The sequence below is a fragment of the Sinocyclocheilus anshuiensis genome, unplaced genomic scaffold (assembly GCF_001515605.1).
Source record: "Sinocyclocheilus anshuiensis isolate Anshui unplaced genomic scaffold, SAMN03320099.WGS_v1.1 scaffold165, whole genome shotgun sequence".
In the NCBI taxonomy this organism is placed as follows: Eukaryota; Metazoa; Chordata; class Actinopteri; order Cypriniformes; family Cyprinidae; genus Sinocyclocheilus; species Sinocyclocheilus anshuiensis.
The window spans coordinates 63,932-85,745 of NW_015540851.1; the positions used below are offsets into that span (position 1 = coordinate 63,932).

At 36.8% G+C, this 21,814-nt stretch overlaps 1 protein-coding gene across 1 annotated transcript in view; it reads right to left on the bottom strand.

Moving 5' to 3' along the window:
• The window catches only part of LOC107687750 (thrombospondin type-1 domain-containing protein 7B-like), a 47,693-nt gene that overhangs the window by 14,439 nt on the left and 11,440 nt on the right, over window positions 1-21,814 (bottom strand). The window contains exons 2-11 of the mRNA XM_016485202.1: window positions 18,763-19,603; window positions 13,773-14,021; window positions 13,279-13,439; window positions 12,029-12,184; window positions 11,409-11,609; window positions 6,510-6,701; window positions 5,062-5,305; window positions 4,867-4,982; window positions 4,631-4,763; window positions 2,768-2,871 (exon numbers count right to left, since the gene is read on the bottom strand). Of these exons, the coding sequence (XP_016340688.1) occupies window positions 2,768-2,871; window positions 4,631-4,763; window positions 4,867-4,982; window positions 5,062-5,305; window positions 6,510-6,701; window positions 11,409-11,609; window positions 12,029-12,184; window positions 13,279-13,439; window positions 13,773-14,021; window positions 18,763-19,603 (2,397 nt within the window). The remainder of the gene's footprint in view (window positions 1-2,767; window positions 2,872-4,630; window positions 4,764-4,866; window positions 4,983-5,061; window positions 5,306-6,509; window positions 6,702-11,408; window positions 11,610-12,028; window positions 12,185-13,278; window positions 13,440-13,772; window positions 14,022-18,762; window positions 19,604-21,814) is intronic.

A 21,814-nucleotide genomic window follows, 5' to 3' on the forward strand; every position in this document is an offset into this window, starting at 1 on the left:
CTTGTTTCCGTTGTGTTGCGACTTGTTTCCATTGTGTTGCAACTTGTTTCCGTTGTGTTGCGACTGGTTTCCATTGTGTTGAAACTTGTTCCTGTTGTGTTGCGACTTTTTTCCGTTGTGTTGCAGCTTGTTTCCGTTGTGTTGCAGCTTGTTTCCATTGTGTTGCAACTTGTTCCTGTTGTGTTGCGACTTCTTTCCGTTGTGTTGCAACTTGTTTCCGTTGTGTTGCAACTTGTTTCCGTTGTGTTGCAGCTTCTTTCCATTGTGTTGCAACTTGTTCCTGTTGTGTTGCGACTTTTTTCCATTGTGTTGCGACTTGTTTCCGTTGTGTTGCGACTTGTTTCCGTTGTGTTGCGACTTGTTTCCGTTGTGTTGCGACTTGTTTCCGTTGTGTTGCGACTTGTTTCCGTTGTGTTGCGACTTGTTTCCGTTGTGTTGCGACTTGTTTCCGTTGTGTTGCGACTTGTTTCCGTTGTGTTGCGACTTGTTTCCGTTGTGTTGCGACTTGTTTCCGTTGTGTTGCGACTTGTTTCCGTTGTGTTGCGACTTGTTTCCGTTGTGTTGCGACTTGTTTCCGTTGTGTTGCAGCTTATTTCCCTTGTGTTGCAACTTGTTCCTGTTGTGTTGCGACTTTTTTCCGTTGTGTTGCGGCTTGTTTCTGTTGTGTTGTGGCTTGTTTCCGTTGTGTTGCGACTTGTTTTAGTTGTGTGGCATTTGTATCGCGATGCATCATTTCTATGTTCTAACATATTTGCATCGGTAAAAAAATATTTATTTATATATAATTACTAGTGGATGCGCTATACTTTTATTATTTAGAAAGTGACCAATATTTTATATGTAGATTGATTTCTCCTCTCTAAACTGTTCTCAAGCGTGTTCTCTGCACCACTTCTGCTGCGTAAATATGACGCATCACAACACCACGGAGACCTTAGGAAAAGCGGGGATTAAAGTCCAAAACATGACTTGAAATAACCTAACAGATCAATCGGGGCTAAAGAGGTTCCATAAACAACAAATTAAGTTCACACAATCTCACACACAATCTCACTAATTTGTGCACGCTTATTCTTAAGCACCCCTTAATGTCGATCATAGATCAAATCGATCCACCATGGCTAACAGCAAATATATCTGCACTGTTTAAAGCATTCGAGACGTTGTGTTCTCCTCAGTGCATAACAGACATGTGTGTCACAGGTATATTCTTCATCTGTAAATATTAGAAAGTCATGCAAACATATACATTTTGCTGTCAGGAGTGGGTGAGGCTTACGCGAGAGCAACGAGCGCTGCGGCGCGCATGAACGCTAAACAGACAGAGCGCAATCGAATAGGAGTGCAATAATTCCGAGTAAAATTTATGTCAAAACATTTTGCTAAAATATTTGTTGTTGGACATTAAATGTGTCTTTTGTAGAATTTTAAACCTACATATAAGTGTATTTTTATGATAGCAGTAACTGTAAAGGACCTATTGTAATAGGTAATTCAAATGTAAGCTATTAAAGTGTGTGTTTCTTATAGCAGTTAAAATATAGTCATTTGCTTTATTATTATTTTCATTTTTAATTAAGTTATTTTAACTTTTAATTTAGTTATTTTAATGATTTAAAAAGCAATTTAGATTGTAATGTTCTAATGTTCTGCTATCTGTTCTGCAAACTATAAATGGTACAGCCAGAGCCAATCCTCCCTATACGCAAAATACGCAAGCTGCATAGGGCCCACAAAACACCAGGGGGCCCCCTTGCTCTCAAAGATGATTTAATTTTAGTTTCGTTTTTGAATTTGGCCAGCGGTTATGAAAACATGAATGATCATTTCTTTTAATGCGGTGCGCTGTCACCCTTTCTATGTAAAAATCTGTCAAATCATGTAATGGAATGTCGTACAGTCTTGCTCGAGACTAAAAAATGAGTTGAAAGTGTACCGGGCAGCGAAAGAGACTGTTTCTCGAGCGCTTTCCGCGAGCGCGATTCGAGACAGAGTGAAACGCGGACAAATGCGTTTCATTCATTCGTTCATAACCACTCATACCCCATTCCAAAATCGGATCACACTGCATCGTAACAGGGGTGAATCGTATCGCATCGCATCGGATCGGTAGCTGCTTCATATGTATCTTTAATGTATCGTTAGCTATGCATCGAGATGCGTATCGTATCGGCCTGAGTCATGAGATGCACATCCCTAGTACAAATACATTTTGGAGCCTGCTGTAAAATACTGGGCCTCATTCGTTCTCAATGAGGAGCAGAACAAATGAGTGTAAAACGTTCGTAAAACCATCTTGTGCAAATTGTTCCACTAAATAATTTAAGAATAATTTTACAAAAAATGTACATAGATAATCATTCTGCTCATGTTTGCTAAATGAAGCCCACTGTGCGCATCTTGAGGGAATCATTTATTTGCTGAGAAATACTCTTCTCACTTTCCAAACCACACTTTGAAAGGATCCTCGCTGTATCTTGATAGGCCAACACCTTTCAATTTAGATGAAGCACCAGCAGGATATTTTAAAAAGGGCCCGTGGACGGAGATGTCAGATGTCACACCATGCTGTGTGTCCTTTCTGACATTCTGACAACGTTCTATAAGAAGGGAGAGTATGGGGAAAATTGCAAGGAAATAAACCTTCAGGCAGCAAAGAAGCCCCTCTGAATCTCTTAGATAAGTTATCGTCCTACAGTAACCCCGGTTTTGCAGAACTTTCCTAATAAAAGTTTAAATCATACAGAGATCCTAATCTGTCACATACCTCTTGTCTCTAGGCCAATACCGCATGCCTCTGCGGGCCCACCCACAGCCTGCCTCACCGAATCAGCTACCAGAATGCACTGATGCCAGCGGTGGGTCTGCCATCTGCCAGGAAACATCAGTGCACAGAAAACATGTTGCGGTGTCTGGCTTACATCCAGTGATACCTTATGAACATTTTGTATTTTATTGGCACATCTAGTAGTGATACACATTACCATGTTTAAAGGGGTCATATGATGCGATTTCAAGTTTTCCTTTCTCTTTGGAGTGTTACAAGCTGATTGTGCATAGATGAAAAAAGAAAAAAAGAAAGTACACGTACTTATTTAATTATTTTACATATCTATTGTTGTTTTGTTTATGTATTATATAATTGTTTATTCATGTAATGGACAATGCTTTGGCAATACTGTGCAAGAGAGAGGGGGGGTCACATCACAAACACATACCAGCTTCATCACTTTGTTGTCTGTCACGCGACTCTGTTCCCCTTTCGGGCTCTGTCTTTACATTTATTTTGAAAGATGAAGCTCGCGATTATGGTAAGGGGCGTTACATTTCCGACGAGTGCTTGCGGTGTTCAGCCAATCACAATGCACTGGGTCAGCTGTCCAATCAGAGCAGACTGCGCTTGTCGGAAGGAGGGACTTTGTAGAAAATGAAGCGTTTGAGAGAGGCGGGGCATAGAGGACCTACAATAATGTACAGCATTTGAAAAATAATGTGTTTTTTGAACATTAAAGCATGTCAACATATTCTGTTACACCAAATACACAAAATAATGATCTTTAAAAAAGCATCATATGACCCCTTTAACACCACATGTTTGATTACATTTGGGTATTTTTCTGTCTTAAAGGACAGGATCTTAAAAAATGCTCTAAACATTTTAAAGGGTACTTTTTAAAACTTTATTTATTTTTTATATGAATTGTTTTTCCTAATTTTTAAGAATATTCTAGTTTCAACTAAACAAAAAAATATAAAAATGAGAAAAATCATATTTAAAGTTCAGTTTGCATTTATGTATACACAGTTTGGATTTTTCATGACAACAAATCACTTATAAGCTACTGATGATGATATTAAGTTTTTTACACCAGATTTTTACATCATGATCTATATGTAGCTTTGTTGTACACTATTAATCAAAATGTATGGTTTTATTAAATTGATCAAAGGTGAAAGTAATAACATTTATAGCATAACAAAATATTTCTATTTCAAATAAATGTTGTTTTTTAACTTCCTTTCATTAAAGAATCTTGGAAAAAATGCATCACAATTTAAAATAAATAAATAAATACAATGAAAAAAAAAAAAAAATTTAAAAAAAGGGAAAAATACTAAGCAGCACAACTGTTTTCAAACCTGATAATAATAAGAAATGTTTCTTGAGCATCAAATCAGCATATTAGAATAATTTATGATCATGTCACACTGAAGACTGGAGTAATGATGCTGAATTTAGTATTACAGGAATAAATCATATTTTAAAATATAGTAAAATAGAAAACAGTTATTTTAAATTATAAGAATATTTTACAATATTACAGTTTTTTTACTGTATTTTGATCAAATAAATGCTGCATTGGTGAGCATAGGAGACTTCTTTAAAAAAAAAAAAAAGTTACCAACACCAAACTTTTGAACAGCAGTCTATGAACTTTGAAACAACAACACCAAACAGTCAGCATATAAGAAATATGATTCATTTTATTTTGTATATGTTGTAAATGTTTGTATATCTTGTATACAACATTGTTGACTGCTAGATAACTTGTTGGGTCTTTCCAGGCTTATCCAACTTTTTTGCCATTTATCATAAACATTCCAATTATGAAATAATTTCTCTCTTTACCTGTAAGTTGGGCACAGTGGGGGTGGATCACATTCTCTCTCCTCAAAAAGAGTATCGGGGCACTCTTGACCTCCATTAGCAGGTCTCTGGATGATGATCCTGTGACGGGACTGGGTTGGTGCAGTAGCATTTACTAGAAAAACAAAGAAATCCACAGTATTGAGAGATAAAACATGAAGTTCAAACTTGTCAAGTTTTGTCTGGTTAGGACATGCTGTTGGGGACAACAAGTTTACCTGATAAACAGGAAGTGGGACAGGCACTCCATTCGCTAAAAGGTGTGACGATGCAATCAATTTTGCAAGGTAAAGGACAAGACCGGATTGAGTCAGGACGAGAGGATTCAGGACACCTAAAATATATTCCAGTATGAGACTACCTGTATGGTGTTCTACACAGAATTTAGGATAAAAGATTTTGAGGTTCCTTACCGTTTTGGCAGCACATGTCCATTCCCAGCTCTCCTGCATGTGACTTGGCGCATCTGTACCCCTGTACCGCAGGTGGCATCATTCTCCATCTGCGGAGTTGTGCTGTTACCTTCACTCTCGTCTGTGATGGTGTTTGGCATACAGGGATCCCAAGGTGAAGTATCCCAGTAGTATACTGTGCATGAGTGTGAGCCACAGGGTCTCCACTGCTCCAGCTTAGGGGCCGGAGGGCATGGCTTTCCATCTATAACCAGAAAAAAAGGTATTTTTTACACCCCAAACCGGCCAATATAGCAACAACTACTGTGCAATTATTTATAACTACTGTGCACTAAAAATACTGCACATTGATTTAATATGGCATCATCGAGTAATTTATTAGCCATCCAGAATATTATTATACTGTATATACATATCGATCATTAGCTGTGCATATTCAACAGATTCATATATCACACTGTCTATATACATATTCATAGTTTGGAGGTCAGTAAGATTTAAAAAAAAATGTATTATTACTTTTATTCAGCAAGGACATTCAATTATTCAAAAGTGATACAAACGCTGTTCTTTTAAACTTTCTATTCATCAAAGGATCCAGAAAAAATGTGTGATTCACAGCAGCAAATTAGCATATAAGAATTATTTCTGAAGGATCATGTAACACTGAAGCCTAGGGTAATGAATGCTAAAAATTTTTTTTATTATTCTGTGAATAAATTACATTTAAAATATAAAAATAAACATTTTAATGACTATTGCAATTGTAATATAATTAAATATAACCGTTTTTGCTGTATTTTTGATCAAATAAATGCAGCCTGGGTGAGCTCAAGATTTTTCTTTAAAAAAAGGATTTTTAACAAAATGTATAAATAACGTGTATACACACACCCACACATATATAAGGATGGAGGGCCATCTGTTTGAGGGGTCAAACAAAGGATATGTCCCTGGTGAATGTGTCATAAAGAAATAATCTATAATTCATGGGAAAGACCTGCTTTATGGGGACCAGCATAAAAGAAGGGGATGGCAGGACAAAGACTAATAGAACATCATTTTAAAATGGGGATTAGAGGTTTGGACTCAGGGCAAATCAGTTTAAAAAGAGGCATTTGAATAATTAAATGGAAAGAGTCTCAAAGAAGGGCTTTAATAAAGCCCAGTATGTGAGGGCTGCTGTACCCAGTTTTTCTGCAACAGCTGGAAGTGTTACATTTCCAAGACGTTTTCATAATTTGTGCTTTGTGTATTTATTATTTATCCTCTTTGAGTGTTCTCAAAACTTGACAAGACATAACCATATCATCATCATCTTTACCATAATGAAAATGTGATGTGCATGAAATTCTGAGCTCAACTTGTGCCCTAATCACTTGGCCTGGTATCTTATTTATGCTGCACAAACCAAATGCTTGTGAACCAAATGTTCAATCCGAACTCACACTTTCCAGGAAGAGCCAGAACAAGACGTGAGCGACTTTGTTTTCCCTCTTGGTGTTTACTGGAGCAGGACTGGGAACAGGAAGTCCAGGGGCTCCAGTGTCCCATTACACAGTCCCCAGGACAGGGCATCTCACATGTCTGCCGGACTGGAGGAGGATCTCCTAAACACTGATCATTAGGGACTGGATCACCTATAATGCAAAGAGGAAAGCAGACATTTCTGTTAAATGCATCTAATCAGGAAAAAAAAAGTCCCTTTTCTCAGTGTTTTTCTTTTTTTTTTTTTATATCGACATACTGTATAATGTTTTATACTGAATAATACTGCATAAATCTTTTCCCATTTTCTTTTTTGAATAACACTTATTCTTTCCCTATAAACAAGTATATTTAATTAACATCTTCTTCGAATACAAGCAAAGGAAATATGCAATTAAATGTACTGCCAAGAAACAAAATAAGAACATTGAAATAATGATCATGGCTTGTTTTAAGCACAGGAAAATTCCGGTTTCCTCATCATGCACCTAACAATCACTTTTCTTTAATTAAAGTAGAATAATATGCAAATAAGATGTTTAATAGCACTCTGATTGCTCTATTCTTTTCTCAAAGACCACGATTCGACAACATTAAGGCACTTTTTAAATGAACAGACAGCTTAAAAATAATTATCTGATAATTAAGGGTGCAGTAAAACATTAGCGCTAAACTTCACTCAGTTCACTATGGAAAATACTCTAAAGAGTCCTAACTGCTTCACTGCAAAATAAATAAATAAATAAAAATAAATACCAAGAAGGAAAGAACATTTCAGTGGCAATTTCATAAGAAGGAAAGAACATTTCAGCTGCGATTTCTTATTTTTTTAAACATTAATCTCACTAAATGTTGTTAGTTTTATGCTTAAAATGGGGAAAAATCAGTCCAAGGCATAATTATAAAAAGTAGGCTCAGCTTTTGCTTGTAATGAGCATAATTTTAACCACATTTATTTGAGTAAATGTTTTGAACAAGAAAAAAGAAAAGAAAATAAAGTTACATTTTTAACTTCTAACTCAGTGAGGAAAGATCAACTCGCATATGCAAAACAATCTCACAGATCTTTTTATTTGTGAGATTGGAAAGAACAATGGACACATATACGCAAGCACAGAATCAACTAGTAGAACATGCTCTTCAGGTTGTTTGTGAGAGAAAAGAACAAATATAAAAGGCGAGTAATAATCCTAACTGGTCTGGACAGACTCTCCTCTGAGAATCAGATATTGAGCCGCAATAGTTCATTTCTTCATTACATCTCAGATGCAGGAAGGGCAACGTTTCTCCAATTGATGTTAGGCCTTAAAAATCAATCTCTCTGAACTGTATTCGTTGCCTAAGATATAAATGCACAAACAGAGCTCTTTTTTAAAGAGACTGTCTCATCTGAAGATGCACAGCTCTTAATATGTATTTTTATGACCCCTGTAATCACCACTTTCCTGTTGCGTTATAAGGGTTTATTTCATTTTCTTTTCACATGGCAGACAGGGAGATTTTTTCACCTATTTTTACTGTTAGAAGAAGCAATTTCCCAGAGTGATTATCTACCTAGAGCCTTAAAAAGTGCATTATAGCACGCCAGAACTGCAGGACTGCTGATAGACAGCAGAATTCAATAGCATGCTACTTCATAAACATCGAACTTGCAGTCAGATCACAGAAACTGGAGGGATAACTTTTGTAAATGAAGCTATGAACCATGTCTGGCCATTGCAAAAACTACACTTTGAGCTTTTTGCTAAGACCAATAAGCAATTTCCTATAGCAACCATTCAACATTGAATAGCAAATGCATAGTAATGTGATCAAAACTAGCACACACACACGCACACACACGCACACACACGCACACACACGCACACACACGCACACACACACACACACACGCACACACACGCACACACACGCACACACACGCACACACACGCACACACACGCACACACACGCACACACACGCACACACACGCACACACACGCACACACACGCACACACACGCACACACACGCACACACACGCACACACACGTCTGTGTGGTTCCTAATGCCCCAGTATAGTGACGGGGACACTTTACTGTAAAAAGCACCGTCCTTCGGATGAGATGTTAAACCGAGGCCCTGACTCTCTGGTCATTAAAAATCCCATGGCACTTCTCGTAAAGAGTAGGGGTGTATCCCCGTTGTCCTGGCCAAATTGCCCCCCTGGCCCTTCCCAGGTGAAAAAGAAATACATTTAAATTGTGCTTTTTCAGACATACTTACTATATTTAAATTATACTATACTAAGGGCATATTAAATGTATTATTTTGAAACAACTTTAAGTATATTAAGTGTATTTCAAGATATGTTTAAGTTGGATGTTTCTTGAGCAGCAAATCAGCATATTAGAATGATTTCTGAAGGATCATGTGACACTGAAGACTGAAGTATATAAATGCATCATTCATTCATTCATTCATTCATTCATTCATCATTCATTCATTCATTCATTCACTCACTCACTCACTCACTCACTCACACACACACACACACACACACACACACACACATATATATATATATATATATATATATATATATATCATACGGGATTGTACTTTATCATCATGGCAGTACAGAAACCCCAACTAAATTTTCATCAGAAAATGTAAAAATCTAGTGTATGATTTATAAACTCACATTGAACAGCTGGGATGTTCAGTTTTCTTTTTTATCTAATGTTATTGTGGGAACAACTCAAATCTCCAGCAAGAATACATTATCACATTAAGTCAGCTGCACTTCAGCTTTAATGGCTTTGGCATTTCAGCTTCACTTTGCATTTTGTAGAACATTCCAAGTGCATGCTGGGAAGATGATGCTGTCAGGTTTAATGCAGATATGTATGTCGGATGTAAAATTCCAGCTCCACCGCATCCAGCCAGAAGCGGATAGTAGTGAAGTATTTTTACTTTACTCAAGTAAATTTAAAAAGTATCTGTAGTTTATCAGAGTGGTTTTCTTTGGAAAACTTTACTTCACTGCATTCCAAAGCATAATGTCATACTTTTTACTGCACTTCCTTTCATAAAAGTTGTTGTTTGTTTTACCTTTAATACTTAAGAACATAAAAAATGTAGTACTTTCTTGTACTCAAGTAAATCTTTGAATTACTTTTACTTGAGTAAAAGTAAGAAAGTAATAGATTACTAATGTAATTAAGTATTAAATGATATTTAATATGAAACGTAGTGCAGTAAAAAGTACAATATTATGCTTTGGAATGTTGTGAAGTAAAGTTGCATCCAACTCTGCATCCAGCCATGCCTGACGACTGCCTAGCCACAAACGGACATATTTCACATACAGTTGTAAACCCCTTAAGACCACTTACATACTTACTACTGTTGGACAACACACATGCTGGCACTTGATGTGAATGAGTGACATTACAATGAAAGACCTTAGAGGACACCTAAGGCTCCTAGGCAGTTGTGTGTCAAAACTGCATCTCAAACTCATCTCAATGAGAAGCACAGAATACAGATAAGAAATATGCCACATACCCGCCGGGAGGAGAGGAGATTAAAAGATAGCTGATCATTTGCTTATGTGAGTAAAAATAACTAATCGCTGAAGAGTTTGAGGATGGGGATAACAGAAGGTTGAAAGTAATTAGAGGGATGAAGGTGAAGAATGATGGGATTGAGAAAGATAATTAAAGGGATAGTTCTTTAAATGCTGTCCTTATTTAATTACCTTCATGCAGTTTTTCAGAATGATTTTTCTTGAGATTTTTTGCAAAATGTCTACAATGCCTATGTTTGGGGTCAGTAAGATTTTTAAATGTTTTTAAAATAAGTTTAAGGCTACATGTTGATTTGTTAAAAAATACAGTAAAAACAGCAATATTGTGAAATATTAACACAATTTAAAATAAATGTTTTGTATTTTAATATATTTTTAAAATGCAATTTATTCCTGTGATGCAAAGCTGAATTTTCAGCATCATTACTCCAGTCTTCAGTGTCACATGATCCTTCAGAAATCATTCTGTTAGGCTGATTTGCTGTTCAAGAAACATTATCAATGTTGTAAACAGCTTTTCAAGATTCTTTAATCTAAATAGAAAGTTCAAAAGAACAACATTTATTTGAAAAATAAATGTTGTAACATTAGAAATGGTTAAAAAGTTAATGGTTCCTTGCTGAGTAAAAGCAAAGAACAACATCAACAATAACAACAAAAAATCCTATTGGCACCAAAACTCTAATTGGTAGTGTATGGGGGATGTTAGGCTCCAAAAATGACAACAAACAATATACAAGTATAGCCCATAAAGCATAAAAGTGGCACATTTGCCTCACTATATTCTTCTGAAGCCATACAATTGTTTTGCTACTTCCTGAAAACATTCTCATTTGCATACATTCAAATATGGCATCTCAAGACTCAGCACACCAGAACTGATGTCAGTTACATCAAACGTCATTGGTCCTTTCATAATCAATCAGGTCATTTATTTTTTTATTTTTTTTATAGGAGCTGTAAAAATACTGATTTTAGCATATAAAATGCAAAAAAGATTGTATGTAATGATGTACATATTGTTACAACATTTATGTTTAAAAGCCTGGCAACATAACATTTTAATGACATGAAATATACAAATCATATGGACTGCATGACACTTTTAGGGTGCTTTTTTTAGTTTCTTTGTATGGAAAAGAGCATATTGGACATTCTACAAAGTGACTCCTTTTGTGTTCCATGAACGAAAGTAAGTCTACAGGTTTGGAATGACATGACGGTAAGAAGATAATGACAGACTTTTCAGTTTTAGGTCAACTGTTAAGGAAACAGTAAGCTGCATACCTGTGGCGATCAAACACTCCAGAGTCTGTTCTTGGAATCCTGGGCCACACGATCCATTTTGTGAAACACAGGGCCCCTGCGATGTCACTTGCCACTGGAAGAAGACGGGGTCATCACAGGTCATCGCTTCGCTGACGTGAGGGCAACTGTCAGACTCCACCCAAGACTCATTAATTACAGAACGAGCTCTCACCCTGAAACCTGTAGGTGAGGTGTACGCATGCAAATTAACAAAGGAAAAGAACTATCAGCGATGACTCAAACAGAAACATTCTCAATGCCAACATTTTTACAGATACTGTTCCCACACTCTGGCAAAATAAGCAGCGCAACAGTCAAATATCGTGGCCAAATATATATGCACATTAAGGGATAGAGAGAAGAAATAGAAAACGGAATATAAAGAAAAAGGCATTTATAGCGAGTCTAAATAGAGGAATACAGCTGTCCCGTCACTGTTGCCTCACTGAGTAGGCGGCACCACAGCTTAGGGTCAGAAATACGCCACATCTGATATTCACACATGATTTACATTACTGAGAGAAGAAACCAAGGACAGAGTGTGTGATTTAGATTTGGATGTGTGCGATCTGGTTTGATGGGATGTTTTCGTCTCTCACCTCTTCTTCCTTGAGGTTCCAAACAGTTGTCATGGAGACAGGGTCCCCAGGGTGACCAAGGCGTGAGGGGACAATGTTTCTGACAGGGAATGAAGCAAGACTCAGCCAATAGCGGTAAAGGCACAGTGCACAAGTTCCTGCCAACAGGCCGATTGACTAATAATAAAAAACAGAGAGAGATTTACCATAAAAAGTGGTTTATTTTCTAAACTGTATGAAATGCATTTTTAAAGATCTAACAGAAGCTTGCACAAAAATAAATGTAATTCAAATCCGTCTTTCTCACTGTGTGGCCACAGATTACCATTTAAATCAAAGAACAGAAATGCAGAGGAAACTAAATCTCCCCCTTAGCCTTGTGCCCTGAGACTCAACAGCCAATGACGGATTAAATAAAATGAAATCAATCTAGAAAATCTTTTTGCCCCACAACATTTGCTTATTGTAACGCGAGATGGACATATTATTAAAAACCAAAAAATCATCCTCATTGAAATGGAATCTTATAAATGACTTGGATCGCGCTTCATAGGCCACAAATTTACACTCTTCTTGTTGCTAAGCTATCAACACAATACTCTAATAAGCATAAAACTATATAATACACACAATTACTAGGTAGAATTTTGCAATTAGGTTGAAACCTTTTTATCAATACATGTTTGTACTGAATGACACATACGTCTAAACAACTAAACTTGACTTTGTTTGCCACTGAGCTTATTTCAATGCATACTAGAATCGACTTCTTTGTGAATGATACAGTAAAACATTAAAAAGTTTGGTGTCTGTAAGATTCTTGAATGTTTTTGCTCATTAAGGCTGCATTCATTTAAAAAATACAGTAAAACAGCAATATTGTGAAATATTATTACAATTTAAAATAATTGTTGTTCTATGTTAATATATTTTAAATTGTAATTAATTCAATTTAAATTTTCAATATCATTACTCCAGTTTTCAGTGTCACATGATCCTTCAGAAATCATTCTAATATGCTGATTTACAAAATACATTGTGTATTATCAATGTGCTGCTTAATATTTTTGTGGAAACTTTGATATGTTTTAAAAAGAAAAAAAAGTAGTGCACGTGTGATGCTACCTAGTCATCTTGGCTCAAGAATAGGCTGATATCAAATAATACTGTGATACTACCATTGTACAAAAACTAAATGTAATCTGAAAACATAACTCAATGGTATTTCTATGTTAATAATCCATAGCTGACTCTAAAAACAGAGTTCTTACTTTGGGATGGTACTGTGTTGTCATGGATCCTGACACAATATGCCTCTCGGGTCCGGATCCCACGTCCACACAGAATGCTGCTATTGTTATGGCGATGGTCCTGCTGACTCAAAAGTGGGGTCACCTGGCATGGTTTCCAATTGGTCACCCTCCACTCAAACCTGTATTTCCAGCAAATTAAAATACATTAATTTGAAGTCAAATTAAAGAGTCATCTATTCAGTCTTTTCAAAGTCACAATGAAACTGAAGTAGCAACATATCTTTTCTTCTATATTGTAACATAACTCCAAGCTAAACGGATTATCAAAAAAAAAAAAAAAAATGTAGAGTAACATTTGATTCAAAGTTATGTGGTCAATTTTTTTAAGAAATTAAACAGGCATGGAGGAATCATTCACAAAGTCATGGTGAATTATTTTTTAATGTTGAGTTTAAGAACTACAACATTTGAAAAGATTTGGATGCACAATTCTGGCAATGCTGTCTCTTTACCTTGGGCACAGTGGCAGAGTGTCTTCCAAAACATTACAGTTTGCTTTTTCCTCCAGGGCGGGGCATGGCTCTCCTCCACCAATGGCTGCTCTCTCCAGGCTGCGGCTCCTGATTCTGAAGCCAGGCGATTGGTCAGATGTCCGACACGTCTTTGAACATGGACTCCACTGTGACCAATCAGACACTTTACAGTCTCTGGGCATCACGCATGAACGAAAGTTCACTGGGCTGTTGTCATGGTCGCAAAGACTGGGGGTGAGAAGGAAATTTACAGTGTCATCTTTTTTTACCGCATTTTTATGACATTGTAAAATGAAGAATTGTATTGCTGTAAAAAGATGCTTGATACTGTATTTTGTGTCCCTCTGCTGCCCTTTACTGGGTTAACTGGCAGGTTGAGCTCTCCTCTATCCATCTTTGATATATATAAAAAAAAAACACATTACAATTCTAAAAATTACATTAACAGTTACTGTTTAGTTACTTTCAAAGGATTTCATGTTTATGTATTACCTTAACTTAAAAAAAAAAGGCTTAATCTGCCTGTTCTGGAGCTGCTGGCATCCATTTAGCCTCTGGCTAGTATGACAAAAAAGGTAGCAACATAAACAGAACATTTTTCAAGCTGTCTCTCGAACTCTCCAAGGCTTTAGTGTTGCTGCTGATTCTCGGTGACTATATTGGCATACAAAACAAGCGAAAGCAAACTATGAAATCCTGCGAGAGAGAGAGAGAGAGATGAGGTGGTCCGTGGGTGTTCAATTTATTCAGAAGTTTAGTCTGGCTTAATACGAATGCGAAAAAGTTTGCAAACCGCAAGGGGAATCTTATAATCTGAAGACATCAAATTATGTTAATTTATTACGTAGACAAATAAAGACTGGTATTAGCATCTTATTGTTGGTAACACTATTGATGCTTGCTGCATAGACAACAAAACATCTCTTGCAGGTGATTGCAAATGTGCTTGTTTTAGAGTTGACACTGACACTGAGAAAACATTAGTGGATTAGTTAAATAGGGGACCACAAAGTGCTAATCTTCAGTATACTATTATAAAGGTATTAGTCATAAAATAGAAAGCAAAGAATTAGATTGAATAATATTGCAGTGTTTCACTGGGATAATGAGTTTGATACGCATGGGAACTCGTTTGATACGATAATGGGAATTAAAACACATCCCACTCAGGTGGGATATTTTAATTCAGATTTATATGGACATTTTTAAACCTTAAAGGGCACCTATTATGCAAAATTCACTTTTCCATGTTGTTTGAACATAAATGTGTATTGGCAGTGTGTGTACACAACCACCCTATAATGATAAAAATCCACTCTCTGCTTTTTTAATTCCCATAAATCATAATCAGTATCTCAGAACAAGCATTTGCAGAATCTGTACAATGTGACGTCACATTTTACAAGCCCCACCCACGACTGTTGACGACAATGCTGTATTAGCAGAGACTAGTGATGGGAAGTCTGGTTCTTTTCCGCGAACCGATTCTTTCGGACAGTTCGTTTCAATGAACCGGTTAAAAAAACCGGTTGAGAACCGCTCCAGCAGTGGGCGTGTACGTTCATTATCCGGCTTGCTGCACAGATGCTGCTCTGCTCGTGTTCATCTCTTCACAGCAGTTCAGTCAGTGTACTGTTTGAGTAAATTAATTACTCCGGGATATTGGTTTATTTCGAATCAGAGGGAGTGTCAGCCACGTTTAAAAAGTGAATAACTTAAGTAATTTGTGGATTAATGCTTACACTTTTCAACGATTCAGTCCGATTTGGTGAACTGGTTCAACCGGTTCACTAAGAAGAACTGGTTAAATCGAACGATTCGTTCGCGAACCGGACATCACTAGCAGAGACCCCGCCCTGAGTGAGCCGCACACAATCCGCCATGTTTTTCTTCACACTAGAGCATTTTAAATCAGCATTCAAGTAAGAAATGTCTTTTTATTAGAGCTACAAAAATTATTCACTAAAGAGCAGTGAGTGACTCTGTTTTTATTTTGTTTGGATCATATTATCAGCATAGACAGCAGTATAGGTACTGTATATTACGCTGCCGTCACTTAATACACAGATCTGATATTCTTTCCCAGCTGTTTACCTTCACAGACATAACTGACTGTGTTTTTGTAACTTATGAATTTTTAACATAAACTTGTGAGTATTTGACAGTTTAAGCGCAATAAGACATGAAAGAGAACTTAGTGTGACAGAGAACTTTGCTTTGGATGTGTGCGCTCAGAAAACCGTATATCAGAAGTTTAAACTACTATGGTTTAAAACACATGATTTCAGCACAATAGATATGATAATCAAAACCAAATAGATGTTTTTAGAAGAGTATCTGAGGTATGAGCTGTAAAGGCACAGCCCTATTCTGGAAAAGGGGGCGAGGAGCAGCAGCTCATTTGCATATAAAGAGACATGCACAAAAACAGCCTGTTTCTGCTTCCACTCAAACTAGCCATTTTCAAAATGATATAATAAATCATCCGTGGAGTTTTTTGAGCAGAAACTTCACAGACACATTCTGGGGACACCTGAGACTTATATTGTAAAAAGGGGCATAATAGGTGGCCTTTAATATGCTTATCTTAAAGGGGTCATATGATGCTTTTTTAAAGATCATTATTTTGTGTATTTGGTGTAACAGAATATGTTGACATGCTTTAATGTTCAAAAAACATAAGACAGAGCCCGAAAGGGGAACAGAGTCACGTGACAGACAGTGATGAAGCTGGTATGTGTTTTCAGTACACAAGCCACGGTTAAGACAGCTGACTCCACGCACGCACGCGCACACACACACAAACACAATGCGCAAAACTCCGCATTTGAAGTCAATAGCAAATACTTAAGCTAATAACAAAACAGTAGCTGATTCAGAAGCGCCAGATTGTCATAGCAAAGTCAGAATTACCTCCTCTCCTAGGTTCACGAAACGGTCGTCCATAAAATGCATTGCTGTTCTGTTGTAAGTAATCTTAAAGATTCCTAAATGCATCTACTTTCGGTATGCCAAATAAAGTGCTTTTGCTTTCGCCTAGAAACACACAGCGTCTCCCTGACATGGCTGCTTCAACACTAACTGCGGTTACTGAAACCACGCCTTCTTTCTTTGCGTGCACATTTGGGCCGCATTATGCTAATATTGCCACATAGTGAGGTAGATATGTGGGGGCATGTTAGAACGAGCCGTTTTAGGGGGGCGTGGCAGAGTCTTAACCTTGATAAAGAATATCTCTTTGGTTTTGAGACTTTAGTCTTTGCAACTTCAGGGATCTTATCTATGCACAATCAGCTTGTAACACTCCAAAGAGAAAGGAAAACTTGAAATCGCATCATATGACCCCTTTAAGTGCTGAATTTGTTAACAAAAAGCAACTTTTCCACATCTTCACAAAGTTGGTTCAGTCAGACCACCTTTTCTTTCCCCCTTGAGCTTTAGACATTTTGTCAATAGATGGCTCTCAATGGGTGCTAAGAACTATGATTAAATCAAATATAAATACACAGAACTTGAAAATATTTGCAGCAAATCAAAACGCATAGCTTACTTGTCTCACTGGATTTCCGCTGTCCTATAGCATGCTCGACAGGATGTGGATATTTTCAGAACCGTTTCTTCATTTTTCATATTCACTACAACACACGGCAGTCCTGCGCTCTCTCTGGAGCTTATTATTGTAGTTTTCTAGGAGCAACAAGTACTATTTCCATTAAAATCTAATGAAAAATTAATAAAAAGCAGCCGGCTTGGGATCTTCCCTCAGCTGGAAAAAGAAAAGGTGGAAAGTCTTCTCTCTTTTCTGTCTCGCCCACAACAGAAGGTAAAATTTAGATTCTGTTATTTGACAGTGTAACCAGTAACGCATACATAAATACCAGCATGTTCTTTGATGCAAACAGCATCATATGGTAAAACGGAAATCCATATGCACTTGCAGGATGGCAGTGCTTAAAACAGAAGACTCTAATATCCTCACTGTGGCGAGGCATTTAATAAAACAAGTAAATTTATTGCATAACATTGTTGCATAACTGTCTGCTAATAGGCCTGTATCATTTATTCATGGTCAGATCAGTAATGAGTCCTCACTGCAGCTCTATTTGACCAGTCGATTCTGAATACATCTATACATTCGTTTTTTTAAAAAGCTTTTATTACACAACTCTCTCTTCATTCTGACTAATTGCAGCAGTCTGTGGAATTTTTGTATTTTTGTAAAATGCTAAACTGTCTAATTGGCCAATTTCTTTCATAGTTGTGCTAGTTTCATGTCTCTTGTATCACTTCACAATGTTTTTTTTCTTACATAAAACATTTTCTTACAATAAAACAATTTAAACTGAAATCAATATTTTAGAGATCTTTTTTTTTTCTTTTTCTGGTAAGTAGCCATGGGTTCCGAATCACCCTGTCTGGGCTGAGTAAACTAAATTAAACTACAACATAAACAAAATAATGTATAAAAATAATGAATAAACTATCAAAATAAAATATAGAAATCAGATAACATAAATATAAAATAAAAATATGAAAAGTATAAAAACTAAACTACAAAAAATAAACAAAGAAGTGATATAAAAATATGAAAACATATATAAAATAAAAAACTAAATATTAAATTAAAATGAATCAAAATCTAAATGAGATAATATATAAAAAATTACAAAATCTAAATGAAATCCAGAAAATAAAATTAAACTCATAAAATATAACAAATAAAATAAAAATGTATAAAATAAAATAAAAAATTGAAAAGTATAGAACATTTAAATTCATAAAAAATTATTAAAAATAAAATAAAATAAAAAATTTAATTAAATGAATTGGTGCAATGACTGATCAATCTGTGGATTGATGGCTGTGTGGATGGATGGGCATTAGATTGATTAGTAGACAGATTAATAAATGGATGAATTCAAAAACTTAATCATTCGCCCATTCATTTGTACATTCATAGAATTATCACCTTAGCATGGCATTCTTCCCATCACTCCTCGTACAGCGCAGTTGCCGAGTCTGATAGCCAATGGTGATTTCCCGGGATACTTTGTGGCCTCTTTCATCATAATGATTTTGATGGTAATTAATCTCAGCATAGCGTTTGATGGTATACGAAGCTTTGACAGTTTTTTTCCCTTCAAGCCCAAAACCAAAGTCCACTGTCGTCTTTCCAACAGGCGCTGTCCCTTTAAGTCTGCAAGGGCTCCAGGGCCCCACCCACAAACTATAACTGTATTCCTGCTGGTCGGAGGGACAAAGGGCAGGGTGAGCTTTCTCATGGTTACAGGGACGTGTCTGGGTGAGGCTGGGACAGTCTGCTCCTCCATACAGGGGCGCTGCCAGCACGTGTCTGGTGCGCTGCTGGAGGGCCGACCCACAGGTGCGACTGCAGGTGGACCAGTGGGTGAAGGCGGAGACGATGCAGTCGATTGGGCAGGGTAACAAACACGCCTGTTCTCCTTCCGGCACTGCAGAAAATACTTCACACACATGCTGGCTCACTGTGGTGCCATTGGTACGCTTCACACACACCACATCTCGGCTTTGTACTCCACGCTGAGCGGTCACACATCGACTGGCTGGGAGGAGAGGACTCGGGGTGCAGGGGCCCCAAGCAGACAAGCGCCACTCAAACAGATCCTTTTGCCACTCGCACATTTTCACACACACTCTCTGGTGCGGTGGGCGAGCAGATGGAAAGCAATTGGACTGATGCGTGCTCCAGCCTTCAGAATGGACACACCACACCGAGCGACTCTGGAGCCCAGCCGAACCGCAATCATTGGCCACACATACACCCCATACACCTAGACGAAAAGAAAAGGAGAGGCAGACAGGATATGAAGTGAATTATATTACTATTGTAATCACTGTCTATTAAAGCCCAAAACAGGCACAATGATGAGCCGCTATTCATCTCACTTTAGTACAGAAATACTGTACATGTGGATTCAGCCACACAAGAAGGATAATCATCTTTAATCATTTTAGAACGGCGCTGTCAAAAGAAATGAACTGGAGGGAAAAAATGACAAAAATGTGGATTTTGCTACCTGCTAAGAATATGAAAATAGGGAGTGATTCTAACAGGCTACTGCAAATCCATCTCTTTTGGAACAGTGTATAGAATAGAATAGAATAGAATAGAATAGAATAGAATAGAATAGAACATTTAAAAGTTTGGGGTCGGTAAGAATTATTTGAAAAGAAAAAATACATTAAATTGATAAAAAATGACAGTGAATATATTTATAATGTTATACAATATTTTTTGTTTCAAATAAACAAATAAATGTTATTTTAATATTTTCACAATATTAGTGTTTTTACTGTTACGTTACTTCCTAAGACTTAAATGAATAAAGAATAAGGGTGCAATAAATTGATCAAAAGTGACCATAAAAACATGTATAATTTTATAAAATATTTCTGTTTCAAATATATTGTCATTTTAATATGTTTACAATATTAGTGTTTTTACTGTATTTTTGATTAAAGCCTTGGTAAGCATAAAATAATTCTTTTAAAAACATTAAAACATCTTCCTGAACCCAAACTTTTGTATATAATATAATATAATATAATATAATAATAAATAGTGCAAGTTAGAAAAATCACAGCTTTAAAATAAACTTGTCATTTTTGAGTAACTATACCTAAACTATTCCTATAAAACTATGAAAAAATTTACAAAAATGTATTTTAAAAAAGAACATATAACAAAGCCATAATTTAGAGTAATAATATCAGTTTTAACACTACTGAACACTGTTTTCCTTAGCATAGTAATAATTCTATATGTGCCTATGTGTTTGACTAGTTTTACAGTTGTTTCCGACCTCACAGCCATGAAAAAATCCTTTGTGATCACTCATGTTACGTTTTACCTGACAACCTAGTGATAAATGTTTCAATTCAATGGCAGCAAAAAATTACCACTTGTTACAACTGCTTCCATTATCCCCTATTAGAAATGAGGGGACAGAAAGAAAAAGAAGCGATGGGAACAGAGAGAGGAAAGGCAGAGGGAGCAGATGCTTCAAACACACAGTGAAAGTCTGACATCATTGCTGCTGTTCCTCAGGGGATGTCAAAGACCATGTTCTCCTCATCACACCACTGGTGAGGTCACCAAAGAGACCTGCCATCCTGCACATGCCACCTAATGCACAACAGAGCAGACAATAACCATGTGACAGAGCCATATGGGGTGACATCAGTACTGTATGAGCACCGAGGTCAGCCAAACCCCTCCAGTCAAAGCCGAACACACATTTGATCATTAGACTGTCAATCCTCACAGCGTGCTAATTACTGCTCGTGCGCTCATCCTCGTTACTCAAATATCAATTTTCTCGAAGGCAGGGGGTTCAGGTAAAACTTTAACCGCAGAGGCCTGTCCTACACAGATTTCCCGGCTAATCAGGATTCTGATGGATGGCATGCTGATTAAAGACTTTAGACGTGGGAATAATCACTTTGAACTGAGGTGATGAGAGAAAAAGATTTTTTTAGTTGTTATTGTGTTGTTCTCTGTCTGAACTGACATTTTTGGGGGAGAAAATGGAAAAACAAGGAAAATATGAAGCTTTTAACTCTGAAGAGTGGTACATTTACTCTACCTTTCTACCGGAAGATAGTGTGAACCATGTTACCAGAAATGCAGATCCATATCCATTATATTATATAATTTTTTCATATCCTTACAAAGAAGATTATATATTTATTTGATTTACACTCTAGCATTTAGAACTTTGGCACGATTTTTAAAGGGGTCATATGATGCTGCTAAAAGAACAGTATTTTGTGTATTTGGCGTAATGAAATGTGTTTATGCGGTTTAAGGTTCAAAAAACACATAATTTTCCACATACTGTACTGCGATTATGACGAAGGAGCGTCCGGAAGGACATGTGACAAGTCTGGGCTGGACTCCGCTTCTTCCACGGTGAAAGCCGATCCGGCGATCAACAGCGCAAAGTTGTAGTATTTCCTCAGCAACCAGCACGGATCAGCTT